This window comes from Ammodytes marinus (assembly GCF_949987685.1).
Source record: "Ammodytes marinus genome assembly, chromosome: 10".
Taxonomy (NCBI): domain Eukaryota; kingdom Metazoa; phylum Chordata; class Actinopteri; order Uranoscopiformes; family Ammodytidae; genus Ammodytes; species Ammodytes marinus.
Window position 1 is genome coordinate 15,355,625 of NC_137214.1, and position 26,414 is coordinate 15,382,038.

The 26,414-nt window shown below is 41.8% G+C and overlaps 1 protein-coding gene across 2 annotated transcripts in view; it reads left to right on the forward strand.

The window, feature by feature from the left end:
* arhgef6 (Rac/Cdc42 guanine nucleotide exchange factor (GEF) 6) overlaps positions 1 to 24,926 on the forward strand; it is a 36,059-nt gene extending 11,133 nt beyond the window's left edge. Inside the window, exons 10-22 of one of the 2 annotated variants that reach the window (XM_080035506.1) lie at positions 1,753 to 1,891; positions 2,227 to 2,286; positions 3,843 to 3,989; positions 5,105 to 5,191; positions 5,368 to 5,449; positions 17,195 to 17,310; positions 17,503 to 17,682; positions 19,366 to 19,386; positions 20,810 to 20,906; positions 21,266 to 21,352; positions 21,467 to 21,566; positions 21,838 to 21,892; positions 22,361 to 24,926. In XM_080035506.1, the coding sequence (XP_079891632.1) occupies positions 1,753 to 1,891; positions 2,227 to 2,286; positions 3,843 to 3,989; positions 5,105 to 5,191; positions 5,368 to 5,449; positions 17,195 to 17,310; positions 17,503 to 17,682; positions 19,366 to 19,386; positions 20,810 to 20,906; positions 21,266 to 21,352; positions 21,467 to 21,566; positions 21,838 to 21,892; positions 22,361 to 22,480 (1,291 nt within the window). In that variant the 3' untranslated portion in view covers positions 22,481 to 24,926. The remainder of the gene's footprint in view (positions 1 to 1,752; positions 1,892 to 2,226; positions 2,287 to 3,842; positions 3,990 to 5,104; positions 5,192 to 5,367; positions 5,450 to 17,194; positions 17,311 to 17,502; positions 17,683 to 19,365; positions 19,387 to 20,809; positions 20,907 to 21,265; positions 21,353 to 21,466; positions 21,567 to 21,837; positions 21,893 to 22,360) is intronic. The other variant, XM_080035507.1, reaches the window with a different exon arrangement.
* The last annotated feature ends 1,488 nt before the right edge of the window (positions 24,927 to 26,414 follow it).

The window sequence follows — 26,414 nt, forward strand, 5'->3', positions numbered from 1 at the left end:
CGGAGGGGCTTTAGGCGCTGAATGGCAGCCACGCTTCCGCCACCTGTGAATGAATGGAACCTGGAACCCTGTAGAGCGCTTTGAGTGCCTAGAAAAGCGCTATATAAATCCAATCCATTATTATTATTATCAAACACAACACACCACACCACAGCCATTCACTATCAAAACAGAGAAAAGTTATTTTGAGGACTGAGAAGAATATTGCTGATGTTTATAATTGGGCTTTATTGTGCCTCATGGTAATACACTAACTCAGCTGAAGAAGGTTAAAGCTTTGAATTGGTTGACAACATTTTCGTCAACAGAAACAACATGCCTTGAAACTATACCATAAACCAGTGGTTCCCAAAATTGTGTTGGGATACAGGGGTCACAAGATAAAAAGGATGATAGGCAATATACTGTATACAATAATAAATAAATAAAATGTGTGTGTGTGTGTGTGTATATATATATATATATATATATATATATATATATATATATATATATATATATATATATATATAAATTCTACACATTATCTTTAAGGTTGTGAACCATCCTGAATGCCCTCAGACCGTGCCTACTTACCTGTCTTTGCTGCAGTTTAGTTTTGAACCACAAGGTGTCAGTCTTCCCATCTGCAAATGAACAAGAGGCTTCAGAGGCACTTAGAACCGACCTGTGCGCTGCAGGATTCCCATTAGTCCAGTAACTAGTAAAATGCCTCAGTCTCATTGATTGGGACCTGCTGTGATCAATCTATATTGTAAAGATTGTCTGTAGTACAGTTAAAATAATACAATCTTAAGTCATTTAGGAGTTAGCTTGTTAGGGTCTACGTTGTGAGCTTCAGATTAAATTGAATCGCACACAGTCAGGAAGTTGACAGCATTGTTGACAGGATATATGTAGTTGTGGTTATGTTGACAGGCAAGCGATGCACTTTTTTTTCACAGTAAGCACATTTCCATTTTCAGTTGCAGGAGCCTTTTTTGTGACATTCACAGTTACGTAATGTTACCAGTTCGTGTTGCTACAGGCTACTGACTGCAACATTGGAGTTCTGGATCATGGAAACTCACGAATGGTGTTACTTTCGAAGCGAGCATTTGGGTTTGAAGGGAAGTGAACCTATTGCAGCTATGAGTAAAACTGCAAGAAAAAGAAAAAAGAAAAGATTTACTGAATGTTTTAAGCACAGAAGTGTTTGTGGTTGTTACATACATTTAGTTATAAATGTCAGCTATGAAGCCCAGCCGGTTGTGTTTTTATTTTCATGGGTTTTGAGCATAGCTTTTGAGTAACAGAATTTGAATTCAGTATACATTTGTGTCTGACTGCGGCCATCTGCTGTTAGAAGCCAAACTGCTGCTCTGTCTACATGTGTATTCAAGTCATGTTCTAGTCTTATGCACATGTTTAATCAGTAATCTGCATATCTTAAGTGTCCTTAAAACTTGCCATGTTAAATCTGAGTGTTGGTCTGTACTTCTGTAGTTTAAATACTCTTGACAAAACAGAAACAAAAACACGTGTGTGTGTGTGTGTGTGTGTGTGTGTGTGTGTGTGTGTGTGTGTGTGTGTGTGTGTGTGTGTGTGTGTGTGTGTGTGTGTGTGTGTGTGTGTGTGTGTGTGTGTGTGTGTGTGTGTGTGTGTGTGTGTGTGTGTGTGTGTGTGTGTGTGTGTGTGTGTGTGTGTGTGTGTGTGTGTGTGTGTGTGTGTGTGTGTGTGTGTGTGTGTGTGTGTGTGTGTGTGTGTGAACAGCGAGGAGCTAGACAAATTCATGGAGAGCCAGGGAGCCAGCGCCCCAGGGATCCTGACCCTGACCACCAGTCTCAGTAAGCCCTTCATGAGGCTGGACAAATACCCTGTACTGCTGCAGGAGCTGGAGAGACATGTGGAGGTACAGGGGGAAATATATGTTTAAATTAATATTTTAAACTTAAATATGTTTCTTTAATACATAAGGAATTTAAAATACGATCGTGTATTCATATCTATACTGTTCATTTGTAACCACCGTTTAGAAAAAACTATTGAAATTTGGTTGATTTACTAAATGACCATTTAATGTCTGACAATGTACAGACATGTGAGTGGAGAGTTGAAAACCCTCTAGCTCTTTTCAGCATACCCAGTATGTCCAACAATTGTCTTGCTTTAACATTAAAACGACTCGACCTGGTTCGATTTAGGCAGTTGTTATGATTGATCTGCTGTGTTGTACATCCATCACAGGAAGCCCACCCAGACTATGCTGACATTGTAAAGGCGACGGCAGCTTTCAGGAGCCTAGTGGTAAGTCTGGTGTGCTCTGCATTGCTTAAAGCTCTTAAACTACATGATCTTTTGTTCAACGCCTCAATTGATTGGGCTTCTTTTTTTTGTTATCCATACCGAACAAGGCTGAGTTTATCAACCTCTCATGTCAATTCTCGATCAATAGGACTTTAAATTAGCTGGATTTCCGTTTTTTCTTTTGCCCAACACAATTCAGGACACCGAAACATCAATTTGCTTTTCAAGTTTATGCTATTCTAGTCGTTATAGTGTTAATTTATTTGTATGGTAAGTTTAGTCTGTTTTTAAGTTTCCTCAAACAGACAAATTAAATTAGTCACAAGTGTGGTTTATTTTTGGCTATTTGCTCAGAGTGTTTATCATGTCACTTATGTTGTCAGACACACAAATGACAGTGTAACGTCACATGTCTTCACACTCGAGCACAGTTCTAACACGAAGGAAAACATTCAAATGAAAGTGCCTGAGCCTTTTCCCTGCTGCATGTCGAGTGGTCACGTCTTTCCTACAGTAGGTGTGAACTGAAATGCCATCTTAACAGGAGATGGATTTGAAATGAAATGAGCAGCAAACCGCATTGTACCTGAGTGAACAGAGTGAGACACCGTTTCCTCGGTACAGCTCTTTAGTTCCTAGTAAATATAGCCGAGGTGACTCACGCATGTCTTTTAGAGCAGGGCGGCACACAGGAAAGCAGGGAAAAAAAACAACACATCAGACAATACTGACTGTTGTAATTTGCAAGTCTCATTTTTCTCTGTGTGTGGTCGGGTGGGCAGGTGCTCCACAAATGCTGGTTTGCACATCTCTGTAGCGCCCAATTCTCTTTTTTTTGTATGATGTGGAAAATGACGGATGTTGCATTGTCATTTTTTCTGCTTAAATGAGGGAGAGCCCCTGACGATCACCTGAGAATTTACATTGTAGGTTACTCCATATACCCCTCACAAAAGGAAACAAAATAATAGTTTTACGTAATCACGGTAAATAAAGAAGCAAACTGTTACGTTTTCTAAAGCAATATCCACACTGAAAAGGCGAGAAGCAACGTTGTTCAAGAGAAACTTTTAGTAACTACTTAAAGGTGCTACGAGAAACTTTTAAATATTTTTGAAACGGTCTCATTTTTCTTCTGATGATCATAAATTACATGTAAAAGCAAACGAGACCATCAGTGCAAAGAAAGCTATTTTTATTTAGTTTTTCTTAATGCCTTTGTCATGAGTACGCTCACCCAGGAACAACAGCTGATGTTGTAAAAACACTACTGCTTTTGCCCAAAGGGGGTGCAAGAATTAACAAACAATGAAAGTTCCTCGGAGAACCTTAATTACTTACTTACTTACCTACTTATATTCACCAGTTCTAAGAGTAGGTCACATATTTTATATTTTGGGAATTTGGACTAAAAGTCTTCAAATCTAAAACGAATGGATAAGGAAGAGCAAAGTTATTTCCAAATGTTACTATATGTATCTATATGTTATTAAATGATGACTGATGGACTGTGTGTGTGTGTGTGTGTGTGTGTGTGAATGCTTGTGCGCGTTTAGACGCAGTGCCAGGATCTGCGGAAGCGCAAGAACCTTGAGCTCCAGATCTTGTCAGAACCGGTGCGAGCCTGGGAGGGAGACACCATGAAGAGCCTGGGTCAGGTGGCCTACATGTCCCAGGTGCACATGAGAAACGGGACCAGTGAGGTGAGAGCTTTCACATAGGCCAAGATCACCACATTAACATCCATAGACTTTTTTTTTTCTCTCTCGCTCTAATTGTTAGGATCTGGCTGTACTAGTGAAAGCTGTAGATTAGAGGTTCCCCTGGTATTCTTTTAGTCCCGGAGCATAGATGAGCATAGATTGGCATTGACAGGAAAGCTGTCACTGGATTTATTGCATCAAATTTCCCCAAAAATACCAAGAGGGACTTCTACGGGTGTCTTTTTTCCATTTCTAAAGACTTAGGAATAGTTTGTCATTGAAGCCTACTAGATACTTCTCTCCTATAACCAATAAAAACATTTTTTTTTTAGTGTTCCAATGTTTTGTTATTTTGTGCTAGATTGAGAATGCATGTGTTGTAAGCAGATGAGGAAGTGTGAACAGCACCTCGAGGTGAAGTGTTCCAGATGCATTGTTTAACCAATGCACAAGTCTCTCACTATGGCGGCCACTAATTGTAACTCACGATTCTAAACTCAACAGGGTGTCATTTTTAAAAAACAAATGTGTAGGTTTTGTCTTTGCCCTAATCGTGTTAACAGGTTCCCAGTGTCCCATTAACCGCTCGTGCTCATATCCCTCCTCCCTTCGTCTTTTCAATATGCCCCTCAAAGTGTCAAAACAGAAAACCTATGTAGGCCAGATGCAAAGCGATAGGCCAATCTCCTCTCTCGTGTGGTTTCTGTGTAGGGGTCGACTTCGAGGCGGTGGTTGGAAGGAAAAGCTCAAGTTAGATTTTTGGGTTCTTGTGTTCTTTTTAATCACTGCCAACCACTTTCCAACCACCATACAGGTCACAATGTAAAGTTATGTCTTGCAGCTTTTCCATTCATTAAACAAGCGAACAGCCTAACCCAACAAGACTCTAAAATGAGGATTTTGCATCAATTGGTGCAATGTAAAACTAGCACACATTTGGTCTTGTCAAACAGTAAAATGAACGGGTTGTGCGGCAGCCACCTTCCTTTCACTGAGAAATCAGAAAGACATGGCCAAAATGGCTCTGCACTTACACGTACGCATATACAATTGAATGGCTCACATTTCACCAAAATCCCTTTTTGTGTGTTTGTGTTTGTTTCTCTGTTTTGCAGGAAAAAGAGGAGCGCTATCTAATGCTTTTCCCTAATGTGTTAGTAATGCTCTCCGCTAGTCCCCGAATGAGTGGCTTTATCTATCAGGTAAGAAAATAAGAAATTTTTTAAAAAGCCTCCTAATTAATGACAATCTTTTCATCTGCAGTAGTTTCACAGAACACACTTAGCACATCTTTGATTTCAGATGACAATGAACTACTTATCTCCTTCCTCCTCTGATACGGTGTCTCATTTCTTCACCTTTTGTTTGCCCCACTCAGGGAAAACTGCCGCTGACGGGCACCACGGTTACAAGACACACAGAGGACGCCGACAATGCCCAGTTTGCCTTTGACGTCACAGGTTTGTTTTTCTTTAGCGAGAACTCCTCTCCTGGTTTAGTTGAATGATGAAAGGGCATAATAAAATGGAACCCCGAATAACCAATGTGAGATCTTTTTAAGTGAACATCCGGTGGACAGCGTCTTGTCTAAAACGTCCACTTGCGGTTGGTTCATAAAATATGAATACATGTCCGTACACATGCAATAAACAAATATCAAACAGGCCCTACTATTTCACAGAAAAAAACAAAAATTTGCTTCATGCGTAGATCTCGGTGAATATTTTGCTTCAGATAATCCAGTAAAAGTGACATTTGACAGTGTTCATTTTTAATCGTGTTGCTGTTTTGTTTTGTTACGGTCACATAGGATGAGTTGCCCAATTTTGTAAAACAAAACGTAAACCCAACCCAGACTTAATTCCGTCTCTCAGGGTGTATTCACACTGGGAAGGTCCGCTAGTTCACTTGCTTTGGTCCAGACCAAATAGAGTTTAGATTTTTTTCTTTTGGTGTGGTCCACTTTCATATTGCCCCTTTTGCAAGTGAACCAGCATTACGAAGCAAAACCACACGTGATCTGAGGTCATTCATTCATTGGACAGACATTCTGGGGTGGAGAGAAGCAGGAAGCACGAAGTGAAAACTGCGAAATATATAACTGATACGATATAGGGTTAAAAATAATAAATAAATAGGCCTACATCTAGCCTATAAATAAAATAAAAAAACATAAAATTATTGTTGTTTCATATGGTTATAATATGTAGGCCTGTGTCAATGATGAAGCCTACGATGTGAAACATAATATGTACTGTATTTTTGCTGCTGGACGCACGGCTCGCGAGGAAATAGGCTCATGCTGATGTAACCCAGATATATTTTCAGTCAGTTAATGCTTTTCTGTAATATCACTGTTTTTGGTGTGTGTCTCTTTAAGGGTTACGACCACTTTATGTTGCGGCAGCTTTACGACTGCTGTTTTACGGTGTGTGTTATTGTTACCTTGGAGATGTGTTTTCGCGGGTAGTTCTCTCTTCTCAATGCATGCAAGCAATGTGTGGTCAAGCTGTGATTCTCCTACTGTTTATTTTTCGGAGTTTAAACTTGTTAAAAGTATTTTTAAGCGTAATATTTACTGTACGAAATACTCGGTTTGCTTTTGATAATAAGCCGGAAGCCATCGGCGAAGTTTACCCATAAGAAGACCGTTAGTAAGGAACTCCGCCGAGTGAATGAACATTGATGAAACGCTGCCGCTGTTTCCTGAGTGCTTTTCCAGTGGCTCGTGAGCTCGTGAGGAGCCGTCGCCATCTTCTGAATATCCCCGAGGATTGCAGGCAAAACTATTAAACCATCACACACATATAGAGCTCTATAATATTATTGCTGGCCAGCACTTTACTTTATTTTGTTACTTTTTTTTTTCTTGTTGCTAAAGACGATATAAGGACACTTCAAGATTTGTTCTATTTTTTGGATAAGAAGACCGCTCGGTATTTTCTTTTGTTTATTCCATGGACTGAGAGATAGAAGACCGTTCGGTATTCATTTTGTTTTCATGGACTGAGTAAGAGAGATTTATATAAGAGAACGAGTAATATCTCGTCAGGTTTATTTGTAATAACAGGTTTGTTTTGAGACAATTTAATATTTGGTTTAACTCCCTTAACAAGGGGAAATATATTTTATATATCTATTTTCATATTATAAGGTTAACTAAAATACTATCACATTTCCATGTGATTTAAGGTATTGTGTTTCATGGTTTTCCTGACATACATTGTGATTAAGAAAGATGCATTTCAGTCCAGCAAATGTTAAATAAAAACTGGATCGATAGTAAACTGCTATCACAACCCGAGCAAATTCTGTTTATTGGTTACAGACAAAATTGGCGCCCGAACAGGGACTGAAGTGCGTCTACTTGATCTTAAATATAAAAACTATTTAAAGTGTAATCATCTGAAAATTGTAAGGTTGGGTTAATTGAGAAAACAAAATGGAGTTTTGTGACATGTATGGTTTTGACCCAGAGCGCACAGTTATGCTTAAGGGTGTCCCAGCTAAGGTTAAACTGGAAGATGTAAAAAGGGTTTTTGCATTACTAGATGATGTTGTTGGAGTGCATCACATTGACAGCCTTCCCAATACCATTCTGTGTCAGTTTAGCGAGTCTTTAACTCCAATGCTTCTAGACCGCGAGCATCCAGCTGATGACTCATATTGGGAGGTTATGCAGATAGATGAATACTGTCCACCTAAGTCAGTCAGTGAGCCACCCACAGATGATGTAGTGCCTCTTGCTCGTGCTATTGATGACATGACAGTCAATTTCAGAGAGCAGGTAAATGAGTTAGCTCTAACATACAACATGAGCCCCATTACTTTGAAGCAAGTAGCAGTGAATCATATTTCTGGAAAAGGGGATAGTGACAAGGGCCCAGTAACTTCTACCCCAGCATCTGCTCTTAAAGCCCCGGCATTTAAAGCACAGTCTACCCCTAACCCAAGACCGGTTGTCTTCAGTGCTGATAGCTATGCATCCAGTCCAAGACAGGCCCCTAATGACACTCTGCTTGTTGACCCCCTCCCTGCAGATGTTCAGAGAGTAATCGTGGAACATATTGTAAAACACGACTCCCTGGTGTTCATTCCACCTGCAAGAGAACTGCGTCCATTCTCTGGAAATTCTCCTAAACCTTCTACAGAGGTGGATTACAAAGTGTGGCGGCTTAGAGCTAAGCAGGTACTAAATGACTCCAGCCTGTCAGAGGCACAGCAGCGCCGTATGCTTCTTGATAGCCTTCATACCCCTGCTTTAAATATGGCTTTCTCTATTGGAGCCCAAGCCCCACCAAGTGACTATCTCCATGAACTAGACAAGGCTTATGGTAACGTTACAGGAGGTGAGGAGCTGTATATTCACTTCTTAGAGACCCATCAGGACAGTGGGGAGAAAGCATCCGACTACTTGCGTCGACTCCAAACTCTGTTACAGGAAGTAGTTGAAAATAAAGGTGTAGCTAAACAAAATGGTGATTCTCAACTATTAAAGCAGTTCCTAAGAGGCTGCTGGGAAGACAGTATGATAACCACATTGCACCTAAAAGAACAACTCAATGACCCCTCCCAGAGCACGCCCACTTTCTCAGAGTTGCTGTTCAAAATAAGAAATTATGAGAAAGAAAGTCAGCTAAAGGAAATGAGGAAAAAGCGACATACTGCTGGGAGCACAACCAAAGTTCATACTAAGACACACCTAACTACTGATGAGTCTGAGCCCCCTAGCAACAAAGTCCTAGCGGTGTGCGATGCTAACACTAGGGAGCAGCTTGAGGAGAGAATCAGACTGTTAGAGGCTGAACTAAAGCAAAGTGTCACTACTCAACATGCCAATCCCCCCAGATATGATAGAGCAGGACGAAAGTTCTCACAGAAAGCAAAAAGCAGCAACACAGCTCCACCACTCCAAGCCGTGCCCACAGAGAATCTCACTAAAGCAGGCAGGTTTTGTTACAACTGTGGAGAAGAGTCACATATGATGCCGCAATGCACAAACCAAACTAATGCGGTGCTTGTGCAGAAGAAACTTTGTGAGAGACACCAAACTAGACAAACCCAACGTCCACTAAGCTACCAGCAGACAAGCCCCCAGCCAAATATGTCTTTAAACAGTTAAGGGCTCCTGCTGTGGGACAAGCAGGAGCTCAGTGTCAAACTAGTTCCCCTGTTTTGAGCCAGTGCATGCATGAACCCCCAAATGCATCAGCGACTATTCAGATTCCAGCAGGACTTGTTGGAGAGCCTTGTGATAGTGAAGCATGGTTAGATGGAGTCCAATGCAATTGCATAATTGACACAGGGTCCCAAGTAACAATCATATCCCAGTCATTTTATTCCCGTTACCTTTCCCACAGACAGTTATTCTCTATTAAAGATGCCCTAAACATTGAAGGTGCAGCGGGACAAAAGGTTCCATATTTGGGCTATGTTGAAGTGGATGTGCAGTTCCCTAAAGATAAATGTGGCACAGACCAATGTTTTCACATCCTAGCTTTAGTAAGCCCAGATCAGTCATACAATGACAAGCATTCTCTGCTTGTAGGTACTAATGCCTTGCGTCCAATGATCCAAGACTGCATTAAGCAAGGCGGAACTAAGTTCCCAGAAACTCTTCCTATCCAGGCCAGCTGGCTAATGGCTTATGCAGAGTGTGATAACCGGACTGACTCCCAAACAAAAGACGCCAAAGTTCTGCGTGTTAGGCTCAGCAGCAAAGTACCCATACGCTTGAAGCGCGGCGAGCTTTGTACTTTAAAGGGCATCTGCCACAATAAACCCGGTGAAGGTGAGTTCCAAGCTCTTGTGGGTGGTACGGAGGAAATACCTACGCCAGGAGGCCTGATCGTCTATGACCAGATAGTGGATGTAAAGCCTCAATCCCACAATAAATTTAAGCTTGCTGTCAAAAATATTTCTCAGCGTGACATCACCTTATACCCAAAAACAGTCATTGCTGAGTGCTCTCCCATTGACTGGGCAGTGCCCGTTTCACACTCTGACCAGAACAAACAGTCAGATGTTGCCCTTCCGCAGACACATACTCTGTCGGTGTCACAAAATGAAAAGATCAATTCAGCAGCTGAAATCTTCTATCCTGATTTCAGCGACAGCCCCATAGCACCAGAACTAAGGGAGCACATACAGGCTAGAATAAACAAAGAAGTGTCAGATGCGTTTTCTAGACATGATCTAGATGTTGGCAACATTGCAGGAGTCACTCATCGCATAGAGCTTGACCCTCATGTACCATTCAAAGAACGAACTCGACGTGTCTCACCTGCCGACTTCAATGACTTAAAAAGGCATCTCCAAGACCTTTTGGCCATAGGCATCATAGAGGAATCACATAGCCCCTACGCCTCTCCAATTGTCCTTGTCCGGAAAAAGAACGGAGATCTGCGAATGGTGGTGGATTACCGCAGACTGAACAACTTGACTAAAAAAGATGCCTACCCATTACCTCGTATAGAGGAGACATTCTCCCTGCTGTCAGGCTCAAAATGGTTCACTGTTCTTGATCTAAAGAGTGGATACTATCAGCTGGAGGTTGAACCCTCTGATCGGCCAAAGACAGCATTCACAACACCCTTTGGAACATGGCAATTTCGGAGAATGCCCCAAGGCCTGACCAACTCTCCAGCAACCTTCCAGCGAACCATGGAGAAGGTGATGCAAGGTATCAACCTCCAAGAGGTTGTTGCTTTCCTTGACGATCTCATAATATTCTCCAGCTCTTTGGAGGAACATGAGGAGAGACTAATGAAGGTTCTCAAACGCGTCTCTGATTTTGGCCTCAAACTGTCCCCTTCCAAATGCAAATTCTTCCAGACCTCTGTGAAATACCTAGGACATGTGATATCTGCTGAGGGAATCCAACCCGATCCTGACAAAGTTGCTGCTGTAAAAGAATGGCCCCGGCCTCAAACAGCCAAAGAGCTTCGGTCATTTTTAGGTTTCACTGGGTATTACCGAAGATTTGTGAGAGAGTATGCTAGGGTTGTTAGGCCTCTAAATGATTTGTTGAAAGGAGATCTAGCGCCCAGGCACAAAGGCCCTAATCACTGGCCACGAAAACAGTCACATCCACTTGGTGCATTATGGACCCCTGATTGCCAAGCAGCATTTGAGCTCATCATTGAGAAATTAACATCTGCCCCGGTGCTTGCATTTTCCAATTGGCAGCTCCCATATGTGCTCCACACTGACGCCAGTATGACCGGTTTAGGTGCAGCCCTGTATCAGGTCCAAGATGGCCAAACCCGAGTGGTAGCGTACGCCAGTCGTGGTCTCTCTAAAAGTGAGAAAAACTACCCCGTGCATAAGTTAGAATTTCTCGCCCTTAAATGGGCGGTCAGTGAAAAGTTTCATGACTATTTGTACGGGGCTAATTTCAAAGTGCTAACGGATAACAATCCTCTGACATACGTGCTGACAAGTGCAAAGTTAGATGCCGCGAGCCACAGATGGCTTGCTTCTCTATCACTGTTCAACTTTGACATCCATTACAAATCTGGTGTGCTGAATATCGATGCTGATGGGCTCTCGAGGAGACCTCATGAACCATCCGAAGACGATGAAGAGTCTCGAGAGATGGACCAGAGAATTTCAGGTATGCTAGATCGAGCTAGCCTATCACCTGAGGAGTTCCAAGTTTTGGATGGGGAGACAGTGAGCACTCTTTGTATGCGCCATGGTGTCAATGTTCATGCAGTTTCACAAGACAATCAGGATCCGGACAGTGTGATACCTGCAGTGGAAACTCTCTTGTGTGATGAAAGTGCGGTCCCTGATGATCTGGAAGATCCAGTCCTTGGGCCAGGACAGTCAGCTCTGCCAGAAATGTCTATGGAGGACTGGCATCAGTTGCAGAGGGAAGACGCAGCTTTGGCACAAGTTATTCGTATACTGGAAGATGAGCTTGACACTGAGGTATTTGATAAGACGACTGTGGAGCCAGAGGTAGCTCAACTCTTACGAGAGAAATCAAAGCTACTCTTGAAGAACGGAGTGTTGTGCCGCAAAGTTCTCAATCAAAGAGGTGAAGCGTTTCATCAACTTGTCATACCCAGTAGTCACAGAGAAAGAGCCTTCCAAGGTATTCATGATGAGACAGGCCATATGGGTATCGAGAGAACTTTGGAACTAGCCAGAGCAAGGTTCTACTGGCCGAAGATGGCAAAATACATTGAGACAAAGTGTAAAAGCTGTGAAAGATGTGTCAGACGAAAATCTAGGGTGCAAAAGGCATCCAAACTAGTCAACATCAAAGTCAGTGGTCCCCTGGAGCTAGTCTGTATGGATTTTCTGACAATTGAACCTGACTCAAGAGACACTAGAAACATACTGGTCATAACTGATCACTTTACAAAATATGCACAGGCATATACAACTAGAGACCAGACAGCCAAGACTGTTGCCACAGTGTTATGGGAAAACTTCATTTGTCACTATGGTTTTCCCCGCAGGCTGCATAGTGATCAAGGAGCCTGTTTTGAGTCAGAAGTTGTAGCAGAACTTTGTAAGCATGCTGGAATCGCCAAGTCGCGCACAACGCCCTACCACCCGAGAGGGAATCCGGTAGAGCGATTCAACAGGACTCTGCTCGACCTCTTGGGAACGCTGGAGGACAAAAAGAAGGAGGAGTGGAGGAAATATGTCAAGCCCCTTGTACACGCATATAATTGTACACGGAATGATGTGACTGGCGAAGCCCCTTTCCTACTCATGTTTGGCAGAGAGCCGCGTCTCCCCATTGACCTCTGTTTTGGCATCAGCCCTCAGGGTCACAATCCCAAAACGCACACACAATATGTGCGAGACCTAAAGAAAAGACTCAGACACGCATATGAGCTAGCGTCAAGAAATGCTGAAAAACGTCAGTTGTTGAACAAAAGGCGTTGGGATGCTAAGGTGACTGCCTTGCCTTTAGAGGTAGGGGATCGAGTCCTTGTGAGGAATCTGAGTCTCAGAAAGAAGCACAAAATCTCTGACAAATGGGAATCCACTGTTTACGTTGTTGCCAAACAGCCGGATGAGAGTATCCCGGTGTATGTTGTCAGGCCCGATAATGGTGAGGGCAGAGAGCGGGTTTTGCATCGAGATATGCTTCTTCCCTGTGGGTTCTTACCTGCAACCTTAGAAGCAGATCCTGTGAGTACTGATGTGCAGGCAAGCCCGTCTCAAGTTCCTGAGGTGACTGATGAGGGAGATATTGAGGATGATCTGTCTTCAATGGAAGTGGATCAAGACTTGGAAACGCAGAACATGAGCCTTGAAACCCCTGAACAGAGTACCTCTCAGTCTCAAAATCCCCTAAATCCTAATGCCCCTGAATACATGTCAGATCAGCATGATTTGTCAGACACTGAGACTGTAATTAGTCCAGGCCCGTCCCAGGCTAGGCCTCAGAGAACAAGGGTACCACCAGCTTATCTTAGTGACTACCAAGTTGGTCGCAAAGCCCATTGTAAACATCACACCTTAAGTCCCCCTACACAGCAGACACTGTTTTATGGTTTCTTATTGTCCTTGCAGCAGCAAATTGCAGGGTTAGTACAGTCTCTAGCCGTAGGTAGTGACGGGGACGTCACATTTTAAGTGGGGGAGGATGTAACCCAGATATATTTTCAGTCAGTTAATGCTTTTCTGTAATATCACTGTTTTTGGTGTGTGTCTCTTTAAGGGTTACGACCACTTTATGTTGCGGCAGCTTTACGACTGCTGTTTTACGGTGTGTGTTATTGTTACCTTGGAGATGTGTTTTCGCGGGTAGTTCTCTCTTCTCAATGCATGCAAGCAATGTGTGGTCAAGCTGTGATTCTCCTACTGTTTATTTTTCGGAGTTTAAACTTGTTAAAAGTATTTTTAAGCGTAATATTTACTGTACGAAATACTCGGTTTGCTTTTGATAATAAGCCGGAAGCCATCGGCGAAGTTTACCCATAAGAAGACCGTTAGTAAGGAACTCCGCCGAGTGAATGAACATTGATGAAACGCTGCCGCTGTTTCCTGAGTGCTTTTCCAGTGGCTCGTGAGCTCGTGAGGAGCCGTCGCCATCTTCTGAATATCCCCGAGGATTGCAGGCAAAACTATTAAACCATCACACACATATAGAGCTCTATAATATTATTGCTGGCCAGCACTTTACTTTATTTTGTTACTTTTTTTTTTCTTGTTGCTAAAGACGATATAAGGACACTTCAAGATTTGTTCTATTTTTTGGATAAGAAGACCGCTCGGTATTTTCTTTTGTTTATTCCATGGACTGAGAGATAGAAGACCGTTCGGTATTCATTTTGTTTTCATGGACTGAGTAAGAGAGATTTATATAAGAGAACGAGTAATATCTCGTCAGGTTTATTTGTAATAACAGGTTTGTTTTGAGACAATTTAATATTTGGTTTAACTCCCTTAACAAGGGGAAATATATTTTATATATCTATTTTCATATTATAAGGTTAACTAAAATACTATCACATTTCCATGTGATTTAAGGTATTGTGTTTCATGGTTTTCCTGACATACATTGTGATTAAGAAAGATGCATTTCAGTCCAGCAAATGTTAAATAAAAACTGGATCGATAGTAAACTGCTATCACAACCCGAGCAAATTCTGTTTATTGGTTACACTGACACACAGCTGATATAGCCGTGTGTCAGCTTTGTGTGAGTTCGGCGCAGCTCTGCTCCAAACTGACACGGGGATAGTATTGACGGTCCCGTAACATGGGAAGCAAAATAAAAACACGCACTTCATACAATGCGCAGCGTGAACCTGTTGGCACTGTGCGGGAGACGCTCCCCTCTCCTTCATCTGATCGCTGAACACATCAGCATGTTTACACGTCCTGTCTATCAAATGTAATATATTTGCTCGGGCTCCCGGTCAAACCACAACTAATCTTCCCAACAACGGCAACACTTTCCCATAATGTGAAGCTGACGGTGATTTATTAAAAAAGAAAAGGCACAGTGCTTCCTGCAATTGGGTCGGATCGAGTCCGGACAAATTCACACCACAAACGAACTGCAGCAGAGTGCGTATGGAACCGCATCGAGACCACCTCTTCAGCTTGGTCTCGGATCGTTTGTTTGGTCCGCCCCCGAGTGCGATTGCTGTATTCACACATGTCTGAAAGATGCGCACCAAAGGTGGAAGTGCACCTGAGTTCGTTTCAACCGAACTAAACACGGCATGTGTGAATACACCCTCAATGTCACCTGAATACCCTACAACGGCTGTAAGAAAAACAAACAATCCAGGGTTCGACATAACGTATAGTCCGATGGCCCGGGGCCAGTAAAATCATATGCAGGGCAAGTTGATTGGCCAGTCACTGTCCCGCCCGGGCCAGTGACTGGCCAATCACAGTTCAGTATCTTTTTGTAGACTACCTTTTTTGTAGACTATCATGGTTCATTGAAATGCGCGTTGAGAGTCGTAATGAAAGCAGTGTTTATTTAAGACTCAATATAATAAACCTAATATAAAATATATTTTTTAATGAAAGGCCAGTGGACAACCGATGCGTGGGCGTTTTGACAGGCGGAGCAAGAAGCGGGTGCACTCTCGCTCCGTTGGCAGAGCTGCCTACTGTCCGCCTGCGAGTCGACAAATCAATCGACTTACTCTGCCCCCTTTCTTTCTTCCCACAGCAGAGGTTGAGGTGCAGAAAGTGATAACTGCGCTTTTCCTTTATCTGCCACCGTAATGTTACAGTATTTGCATACAAGCCCCAATGGTAATACAAATGAGAGGCGTTATTTAAACGCTGTGAATGCGTCTCCGGTGATTGTGTCGGTTGTAGACAGAAACGAACGGAGGGACTCCGCTCACTGTACAGTTCCTATAGTCGCGCAGTTTGGCACTGTGTTTTCAGGCTCGAGACATTCAATCAAATCGCGGAAGTCTTTCCCATTGAAATCGCTAACGGGGAGAATATCCCCGGTTATTATTTTAGCCACAAACCACAGTTCATCTGCGCGGCGGCTCACTCGCTGGCGAGATCACATGGTGAAACGCTGCTGTGATCGGACGAAGGCATTGTGTGTTTCGAAGGTGATTTAACGTCATAGTCTTAGACGAGCGTTTAACTTGTGCTGCATATTTTGCACTGCATTGTTTTTTATCAATAGTTTGAAAAAATGGTCCCACACCGGACTCTTAATGTGAAGCTGACACTTCATGGAGAAGTGACACTCCTGCAGCGCGCTCACGACCAGACGTGAACTCACATACACGGTGAAATATCCCATTAAAAAAACGGCATAACCCCCTGATTTTCGTATTTCTATTCTATTTTTAAAGTCAACTTGAGCGCAAGTGGAAAACCGGTCATTCGGTCGACACATTCACATCCCTAATGCATATAGAGAAAGTAAAAAACAGCCTACCACACCACAAAGAATGATCAGACCTTCATCTCTTATTTTTTTTTATGTTTGTACATGACTTCTGCAGGTGAACTATTCATTAAACTGCCCAAATTCAAGAATAAAAACAATCAAAAATCATAAAATCAAACTACTGGACTTTAAAATACTGGCCGACTCTTTCAACATACTTTCAGTTGTAGGCTTCTAATTCAATATGTTTGCCTGGTTTTATATTATGTGTATGAGCAATATCAACATTTCATATAATTAACTAAAAGAAAAATAACCAAATCTAAAGGGAATATCTATACTGTTACAGTATAGATATTCCCTTTAGATCTGGTTATCTTTCTTTATTTTTCTAATACAGGTATTATAATTATTGACACTAAATTATGAAGAAAAAAAAAGTGTGTGCAGGGCCAGTGAAAATATACAAGGGGCCAGTAAAACTCAGATCCACTGGCCCGGCGGGCCAGTAGGAAAAAAAAATTATGTTGAACCCTGCAATCCATTATCTGTCCCACAATGAGAGAAACTCATTTACACTGTTATATATATGTTTTTGCCCCACAAGGAGCGCCCCAAGCAGATAGGGGTTTGGTGCCTTGCTCAAGGGCATCTCGGCAGCGCTAGGGAGGTAAACTGGCACCTCTCCAGCTACCAGTCCACACTCCTTCCCAATCCAATTCCCTACGGACTGAGCTACTGGTGCATTTGTATTTGCCACATCTGTATTTGCAATGGTGGCTTGCGTTGACTTTAATGTCAGTTTAGCCATGTTTAACTTTTATTGAATAAGTGTGTGTTTTATGTGCGGCAGGAAGCGTGATCGATCGCGTCACAGTGTTCTGCAGTAGTGGTCAGGAGCTACAGGAATGGCTGGAGCACCTTCAGCCCTTCACTAAAGGAGGCAGCCCTGCAGGCACCATCTTAAAGGTTAGGACACACACACGCATGCACTTGTCTTGTACTCAACCATGTACAGTATAAAGTCAAAGCAATTCCAAAAGTGAAACTTGCAACATGAGAAAAAATGCCATCAAAATTCTCACCTTGAGATGACAAACATTGCGCTTGAATGTCTCTCACTTTATTTCTCATCTCCTCCTTTCTGACTGTCCCGTGTAGACTGTGGAAGGCAAGCCACTAAGCATGGTGGGCACTCCCACTCACTTGTCCCACCTGGGCAGCCTGAGCTCTGTCAGTCGGGGCCCCCTGGAGCCGCCCAAGATCAGCAAGCCCTGGTCCCTGAGCTGTCTGCGGCCGGCGCCGCCGCTCAAGCCCTCTGCTGCGCTGGGGTACAAAGAGGTAGGAGTGTGCAGAGCGGCGCAAACAAACACACACACACACACACACACACACACAAACACACTGTATTTGCATCTCCTGTTAGCAGTCAATGCAGTATACATTGTTAACGAGAAACCACAAAAAAAGCCCCCCCCCCCCTTCCTCTTCCTCTGTCCTTTTCTGCCTCTTCAGTCCTCCAGTGTCCTGTTTTAAAGAAAACGAGTGAAGTTGAAATATACCGTTTTAATGCATTATTGGGATGATTACAAAAGTACTAACTAGATAAGAATAGATTTATTGATCCGATCTGATCTGGTCATCGTTTTTTTGGTAATCGACTTTCTTTAATTTTTCTATCTAACCTTTTATCTATACAGGTAATCTCATTGAGACAATGGGTCTCACTCTCAAGAGAGACCTGTTCAATTACATACACAATCGCGATCTGTTGCCACGTTAGCTGCTTCTAATGTCAATGTGTTGTCCCTTAGAACAGAAGTGTATATATCAGTGTTCATAGATGTATGGTGGATTAGTATCTTAATTAGCCTGGAAATCCAGACCCTGATATCTTGAACGTAAGCCCCTTTCGTTTAGCGAACAGCTGTTAAACTGTTAAATTAAACGTTTGCCGTTGTCGGTCGGCAAAACAGAACATTCCACTTACTTGCTAATGAAAGATTTGAGTGCCGTCTTCCAAATCGTTAAGGGTCGAGGCCAAAGCAGTCTCAAACTCACACAACATATCCACAGCCATCTTTGATGTTTACTATCACGGCTTCGACGTCGCATGTACGTCACTGTCGTCATCCGGTTACGTCCTCCCCAGAGTACCATATAAAGGGCTCTGGCGCGCCCATATTAGATAGAACCAATTGAAACCATAGCCAGATTTCTGGTTTTCTTGATAAAGCTTCAACGGAGCGTGTCCAGACCAACACGCGCAGCAAATTTAATTTGCCAGCGCCTAGTGGCAGGTCTGGGAATGCCAGGCTATATCTTAATGTGATCACCATCCAAAAATGTTTTCAGTATTTTTCATCACGGCAACAAAACCTTTATTAACGGACCCGTAGTGATGTCTGATATGTTTAAGATAACGTCAACTCTATGAGGTCACGGACGAAAAGCACTCGTTGACTGGGGAAATATGTTTATGACGGTATCACCTATGCAGTTACTAGAAGAGACTTTTAAAGCAATGGCAAGTATGACTGGCACCGGAGGAACACTGAGTGGCTTGTCTTGGATGAGTGTGACTGGGATCCACGTGGGAGGAGGTGGTACATGCTTTTGCACAGTCAGCACTTGAAAGTTTCATTTTATCATGAACAGTCTAGGGATGGTTGGTTCACATGGCACCTTTTTTTGACCAAAGTGATTGACTCTTTGTTTTGTCTTTAACACTAAATGCACCAGTTCTACTTCTACACAAACCCAATGGCTCTTTTCCTCTGCCAATCCAGAAATTGCATGTAAAGACCTCTGAATGTGTAACCACCTTTTCTGCCAATTCCTCCATATAACTCACTTTTTTTTTTCTTTTTTTTTTTCAAACAAAGTAATAACCCTATCCTGCATAGACACAGACTAGGTGGGTGTAAGAATGTTCACCATAGACTCTCTATCACGTCCCTTTCTCACCATATTTTTCATGCACATTTCCCCTTTTTCTCTCTTCCTCCTTCCTGCCTTCTGTAGAGGATGTCTTATATCATGAAGGTAAGGTTAGATCTCACTCTGTTTCTGTGTGTGCGGGTAAGGACGTGGTTAAGGAGGGGGTGGGATGGGGTTGCCTGTGTGCGTGTGTGCTCCAGTGTTGAGCTGGCATGCCATTGCCTCTGTTTGCTTCACTCCTCTCATTGTCTGTGGGTTTCCTGTGTTTTGCGTCTCTGCCCTTATTTATTTTTTTCTCATTCCCTGCAGTGAGTCAAAGTTTCACTCACCAATTACGGTATCTGTTGAAACACCTTCCTGATACCACAATAGTTCTCATTTCATCTACTAGGGGTGTGCTACTGGAAATCTAGCAATGGAGCGCATAGGGGTAGTCAAGTCTACTGTAGCTCCGCTCTGAATGACTTTGCACAGGTGTCCCATTTAAGAAACCGGCAGCATATATGGTGGCCAACAACTTTATAAAGTGATTTTTATGTTAAACCAATACGACATAAGTACCACAGAACATGTGTGCCCTTTGCACCATGCCCTGTTTATGTGCTCCAGGTAAATGCAGCCAATGTCTATGCACAAAAGAAAAATTGCTGCGTGAATTGCCATCAGCACACATACCTACTACAACTACCCACCCAAGAGTCCCCAGAGCACCAAGCTATTACGCAAATAACCTCAGTTCACCTCAGGAAAATGCGCTTTGTGATGTACCTGCATTGATGTGAATCCCTCAACCCCTTCAAAGATGTCTTTTTCCTGATAGGTGTGAGGGACTTTTACAGGTCTATGGTAGAGTTTCAGGATGGTTTGACTATCTTATTTTCCTATCGCATATTTTAACTAAGCGTCTCCATTCCAGCCAAGGTGCACGGTGCAAATGACAAGATGTAATAGTATTATAGGAATATATGAAGTAGTTGGGAAGTTGGCACATATGCACTGGTTTAATAAATAAGCACATCAGCATGACTATACTGTTATTTTTAGTAAGTTAATTATTCATCACACTTCTGCTATTACTGTGTTTGGGAGAAGAAACCGCCATGTTGCCTGTTTCCAGTGCCTTAAGTCAGCCCAGCATCAACAAAGGTTAAGAGCAGAAGTTAGTGGGGGGGGGGGTGATAGAAGTTCCTTGTAATACTAAAACTGTCATCGATTGATTTTTTGTTTCATGTTTTATTCATGTTTCATTGTATAGTTTGATTACCTTGCTGGTTTGGTCTCAGTCATCACCACGTGCTTGCTGCCTTTTTTGTTTGTTATTGGAATTGTGTTATTTGACGTTGTTTGTTCATAAGGGATGCGCATCCTTGTAAGCTTGCATTCTGTTTGGTTTGGAGCCTTGGCTTTACAGGTGTGTGTGTGTGTGTGTGTGTGTGTGTGTGTGTGTGTGTGTGTAGCAGCTCACGCGTGTGTGTGTCTGTGTGTGGACAGAGACGTGTACTGACTTTGAAATGTTGCACTCCTCCAGGACTCCAGCAAGAGCCCACGACCCATGAAGAAGTTTCTCACAGGCAATAGGAAGAAAGAGCGGAAGCCCTCCGATGACGAGGCTCAAATGAGGAAAAGTACGAGGCTTACCTAACAGTAATGTGAAATGTATGGGCGGGATTAGAGGGGAATTTTCAATGGTTTGTGTTGTTTCAAGTCTGTCGCTTCGCCAATATGAAAAGTATTTAGATGATTAATAGAAATACATTTAATGCAAACATAAAACTGTGACATATAAAAGTTGAGCAAAAGTTAAAATCATATGTAAGCTAAGACTTGGTGGGAATTAGTTTTATCGTGGTAACAAATGAACAACTAAAGACCTGAGGCTGTTCTTTACATGAATAACATAGCAGAGCGTGCATATTGACCCCTTATGTAATTGCATGTTCCTCAAGTATGTATTTATGATATTAATAATCTTTGGTTTTGACAGGCACGGTTGCACTTGAGGAGGACGCTCAGATACTGCGGGTGATTGAGGCGTACTGCACAGGAGCTAGTCTGCTCCAGACAACCGCAGGTGTGTGTTTGTGTAATGGCCACGGACAAATTGAATGCCTCCTCATACAGTAAATCTTAAACAGCTGATGCAGCCACTAATCAAGCGTTCCTGTTCGTGTGTGTGTCTGTGTAGCGGTGAGGAAAGAGTGTGTCCCTCAGGTGCTTCTGCCAGAGGAAGAGAAGATCATTGTGGAGGAGATGAAGAGCAACGGGCAAACGGTTATAGAGGAAAAGTAGGTGCATTGTTACTCTGAAAAAAAACAGGCTTCATTGACAAATTGTTTTTGTCCTCATTTGTGCTTGGATCCCAATTCTCTGAAATAAGATTCAGAAATGTGCTATGCTATCGATTCTTTTCAGGACACGAAAAAGGATCGATACAATATTACCTTGAGTTAGAAGCCAATACAACCTTGATGTGTTGAGCAAATTATGGTTCTGAAAAGGAAAATATTGATCTTGTCTGGCAAAACTCACTGTATTTTTTTTTTGTGTTTGCTTCAGGAGCCTGGTTGATGCTGTGTATGCTTTAAAGGACGAGGTTCATGAACTGAAAAAGGTGACTGTCAGTGTGTGTGTTATTTTGTTTATTGTGCTCAGACAGTTCACTAACACAGAACATGTGGACAATTTGCTGCGCGTGTCACCAACAAAGTTCTGCTTCTTCCCAAGATTGCCGGGTTCACTGCCATATTGTTGTTCTTCCTTGATCAGAGCAATGTTCACTTCCGATTATATCATAACTGGCAATTTTGAAGAGAAAACTATTATTCATTTATTTTTGATTTAAAAACTCAAATTAAACGTACAATCCAGAACTATTTTCACATTTATTGAGAAAAAAGGGAAGTCAAATATGCATAAAATGCTACCAGTAATGTAAATGCCTACATATCGTATATACTGATACAAATGCAGTATACCTGCCATACTATCAAATCAGACAACAATATCAGCTTGCTTGATGTATTGCTGGTAGAAACACTGTCACTCATCCTGGTAAACACTGTAATTGTCTGTTTTGCAGGAGAATAAGTGGATGAAGCAGTTTCTGGAGGAGGAGCAGAAGTCTCGCAAAGAGCTGGAGAGAGTGGTTCGAAAACTGGGCAAGCAGAAGAATGATGCTTGGGAAGACAGCGGCCACTGAATATGTCCATACAATCATCCCCATCCTAGTGTGTGTGTGTGTGTGTGTGTGTGAGAGTGGTTACTTTTATATAAGCATGTTTGGGGGAGGGACAGGAGGAGTCCGGTCTGTTTGCGTATCCGTCTATGTTGCGTCTCCACATTTCAATCACACACACAGCAGAGTTGGACTTTCTTCTCTATGTTAATGAGGCTTGGAGTTCTCTTGGGCCTTCAAGTGCTGGAGCATGTTGATGCATCATTTCAAATCTGTCTACCTGACATAGCCTCACTCTCTGAGACTTTAAGAATAGGCCTCTTCGCCAAGCAGCTCAGCTACACCGAAACTGATCAAGTGGGAGGTTTTCAAACATACTGCCTCTTGGTCACTGGCACTGTGAACACTCCCCAGCAAATGGAAACTATTTTTTTTTGACAAGGACACACAACACGTTCTCTGCTGCTTTTTCTTTTTTTTTTGCAAATAGAAAAAGGACTGTAAAGCTTTCGAGTCCAAGATGTGTTCTCTTGCATGCACTTCTGCTACCAAGGGGACTGATATTCCTCCCTTCACATCATGACTATATGTTGGCAAAAGGATTCATGAGCATGTGGGAGTGGCGTTTTTTGTTGTTGTGACATTCTGGACATTTTAATTTCAAGTTGTTCAGGCCTTTTTGTAAGCGTTTAAGTAACAGGTTAGCTCATCATGTAACATTCAGTGGTTTCCAAAATGCAGGCCTTTGGAAGGCCTATTAAAAAAAATATATAAAATCTGCATGAATGTACAGCGTTTCTACAATACGAATTCTTCATCGGAAATGTGATAATCAATATATTCAGATATATATAGTCCAAAGCTATCAGGGATGCCGCTGCATAATAGAATAGAAAAGGCTTAACTATGTATCATTTTGTTATACAAGAGTGGGCAAATAATGACAAAGATGTCATCCCTATTCTTCTTACTAAAACGTATTCAAGTATAATTTTTTTAACAAATTAATTGCATAGCCTACGTTATTTTGGATATTATAATTTTTTTTAAATATTCTTTATTTATTGTTCACCCAAGCATTTAATTATGGTGTTAGCTGTATAGATATAGTTATGCTGCCTTTACCTTTTGTTTGGAATTGTATTTAAACTACACTGGTGCATAAAAGGCAGATTGTTTTGGTCAAGGGAAAAAAAGACAAATTACTTTAAAAATGAGTCAGACTTTCTTGTTTTTTTGTTTGCTGCCTCTTTTTAGAGCGAATGGAGACTGAGGAAATAAAGAGAGAGAGAGCGAGAGAGAGAGAGAGAGATTTGTTTGTGGTTATAGAGAAGAGCTCAACTGTATAAGTGCCTCCCGAAGGGGTCAATAAACGTACTAAAGGAGAGTTTAAGATCCAGACTGGGACTAAATGCATGTTTAATATTGAAAGTGTCACAGGTGGTTTGTTTGTAATATTTCAATGAGAATGGCTCAAGCTTATTGGTCATATATCGGGGTTTAAAAAGTGACGGCCTTCTCACGCGGACCCACAACGGTACATTTCCTGACGAGGTTGAGTGTGTGTTTGTGTGTGCTGTCAACACTGTCTCTACACCGGTGCAGCAGTGGATTCTATTGAAATGCAATAAGTGACTGCTTTACTTGGCTGGTTTGGAGGAATTGCAATAACGATAATGAATGAATTAACCCACTTTATTAACCAAAAAAAGGGGGCGGACCATGTGTTTCAGCCACCACACCCGTTGGGCTATTCATCATTTTTCTTTTGCCTTGTATTTAATCGAGTCTCTTGGCATTGATGATTGTTTAAAGATCATTGACCAGGTCCTTATTTCCAAATGATTGAAAAATTTAATAATAATGTCCTACTGAGCAATCCCTGTTTGGGAAGTGCTGTTTGTTTGTTATTTGTTTTCTTTTGCATGCACCTCTTTCCAGGGAGATCAGAGCGCTGTGTAGGGGTACAAGGCAGCACTGGTACATCCAGGAGCACTGTCAGTGTCTTGCTCAAGGGCACTTCAGCAAAGAGGAAAAAAAACAATGCTTGTTCAGTTGCTGGAGCTGATCTTCAATCACTATTCCTTATTTGGACACTCGATTAACAGCTAGATTCTCTTCAGTGTTATAGAGACTCTGCTTCCTGTACAGATGTATGACCCTGTCTCCTCATATATGCTCACTGTTGACAGTCATATTATCGCTGTGTCTGTGTTCTAAAATGTTTTCATTTACATACAATAGTTTTTCAATTCCCCGACAGCCATAGTGAACACGTGCTGTTAGGAGGGGGTTGAACACCGGTTTCATCTTGTTGATTTGAAATGTCTCTCCAGACCACACTGTCTGTATCGTTTTTTTGAGCGGTTCTATGCAATTTATTGTTGTTGCAAGTATTGTAATGCTTTTCTTTTCTAGACACTCTGTACTTTGTGTTTGGTATGGTCATTATTTTATTAAAAATGTAATATAATAATTGAGAGTTATGAAATCAATTAGAGTGACAAATGGAAGAAAAAAAAACCTGTAAGTTCCTTCATTAAGGCTGGAAAATCCAACCCAGACAGGCCTTTCCATGCAGCATTCAGAAGTAATTTGTAGGTTGTTCAGAAGAAGCCCTTTTACAGGATGGAAGGAGTGACTAGAATAGATGATATCCTGTGAGAGTGCACTGCCTCTGCATCTAGAAACTCCTCCATAGAGATTCACACTTTCCATGCTGTACCGCGACAGGGACACGTGAAATGCCTTGTGATAGGTTTTGATACATCTGAGGTGCTAACTTTAAACTCGCACTGCACTGCATTTTCTTTAGTGGCGGGGAGGCAGAACCTCTTACATTAGTCACCAAGTACTTTTTAAAACACATTAATCAACAGGCAAGTTAAAGGTACTTGTAATTTAAACCTGTAGTTAAGAGTGTATCAAATTACTATCGATGACTACACTTCAAACCATATTTTAGTGTTTCAGCTTTCTCCCTGCCTTATCTATAAGCCACTGGTCTTCTAACACTGTATGAAAATTAAACGGCAGACTTGCTTGAAGTGTGGTAAAATAAGTGTCATTTGTTATGAAGGTATTTGAATTAGAAAATGATTAATCTTTCTTGTACCACTTAAAAAAACATGCAGTTTGTTGCTTTATCTCTCAATACCTATGCTGTCAAATTGATAGTTTCTGGGTCTCTGGTTGAGTGGTCCTATTTCTTGTGGCTGAGGCGCATGAGAAAATGTATTATATGCGATGTGGTTTCTTGTGACCTAGAAATTGGAGACAATTGTGGTTCAGACTGTGCTTGAGTGCAAATGCAGGTTTGTGCGCTTCACAACAAATCTATGAGTTTGTCAATACTGAGTAGCTGTCTGTAAGGTCAGAGGAAGACTTGTGATCATAAAAAAACTTAGCTGTTAATTGAAAATATTTTTCATCTTCCCAGTTTTTTTGGTTAAAAGTTTAGGAGACGCATACGCATATGGCTAAAACAGGTTTTCAGTGTAAGGTGAAAAGGCTATATGCCTACTGTCTGCATCTACCAGATCTGCATTTAAAAAAAAAGACATTCAAAATATTTGCAATGGTGCAAAGAAAAGACAAGTAGCAGTTTTCTCTCAAGCAAAATAAGTCCTATAAATAAAATTGGAGTATGAGTCAAATATTTTAAATATCAAAGTTTCATTTCACAGCTGCACAACCCCATTTACATCAATAAATACAGAACAACCACGCACAATACGGCCGTAGAAAGAACCACAAACTGATATTGGCTTTAATAAATTATAGTTTGGGAATGTGGTCGTTGTCTCTGAACTCTACAAAAAAAAAAAAGGATCAAAAAAATAATTTAATTATGTATCCAGTCTATTTAACAGTGTTCTCAGTATAGCTTCCATCCACTTCATAAGTTCCCTCCACTGTCCATTTAGGTCCACTTAATTGTGCTCATGTGCACGCAGTC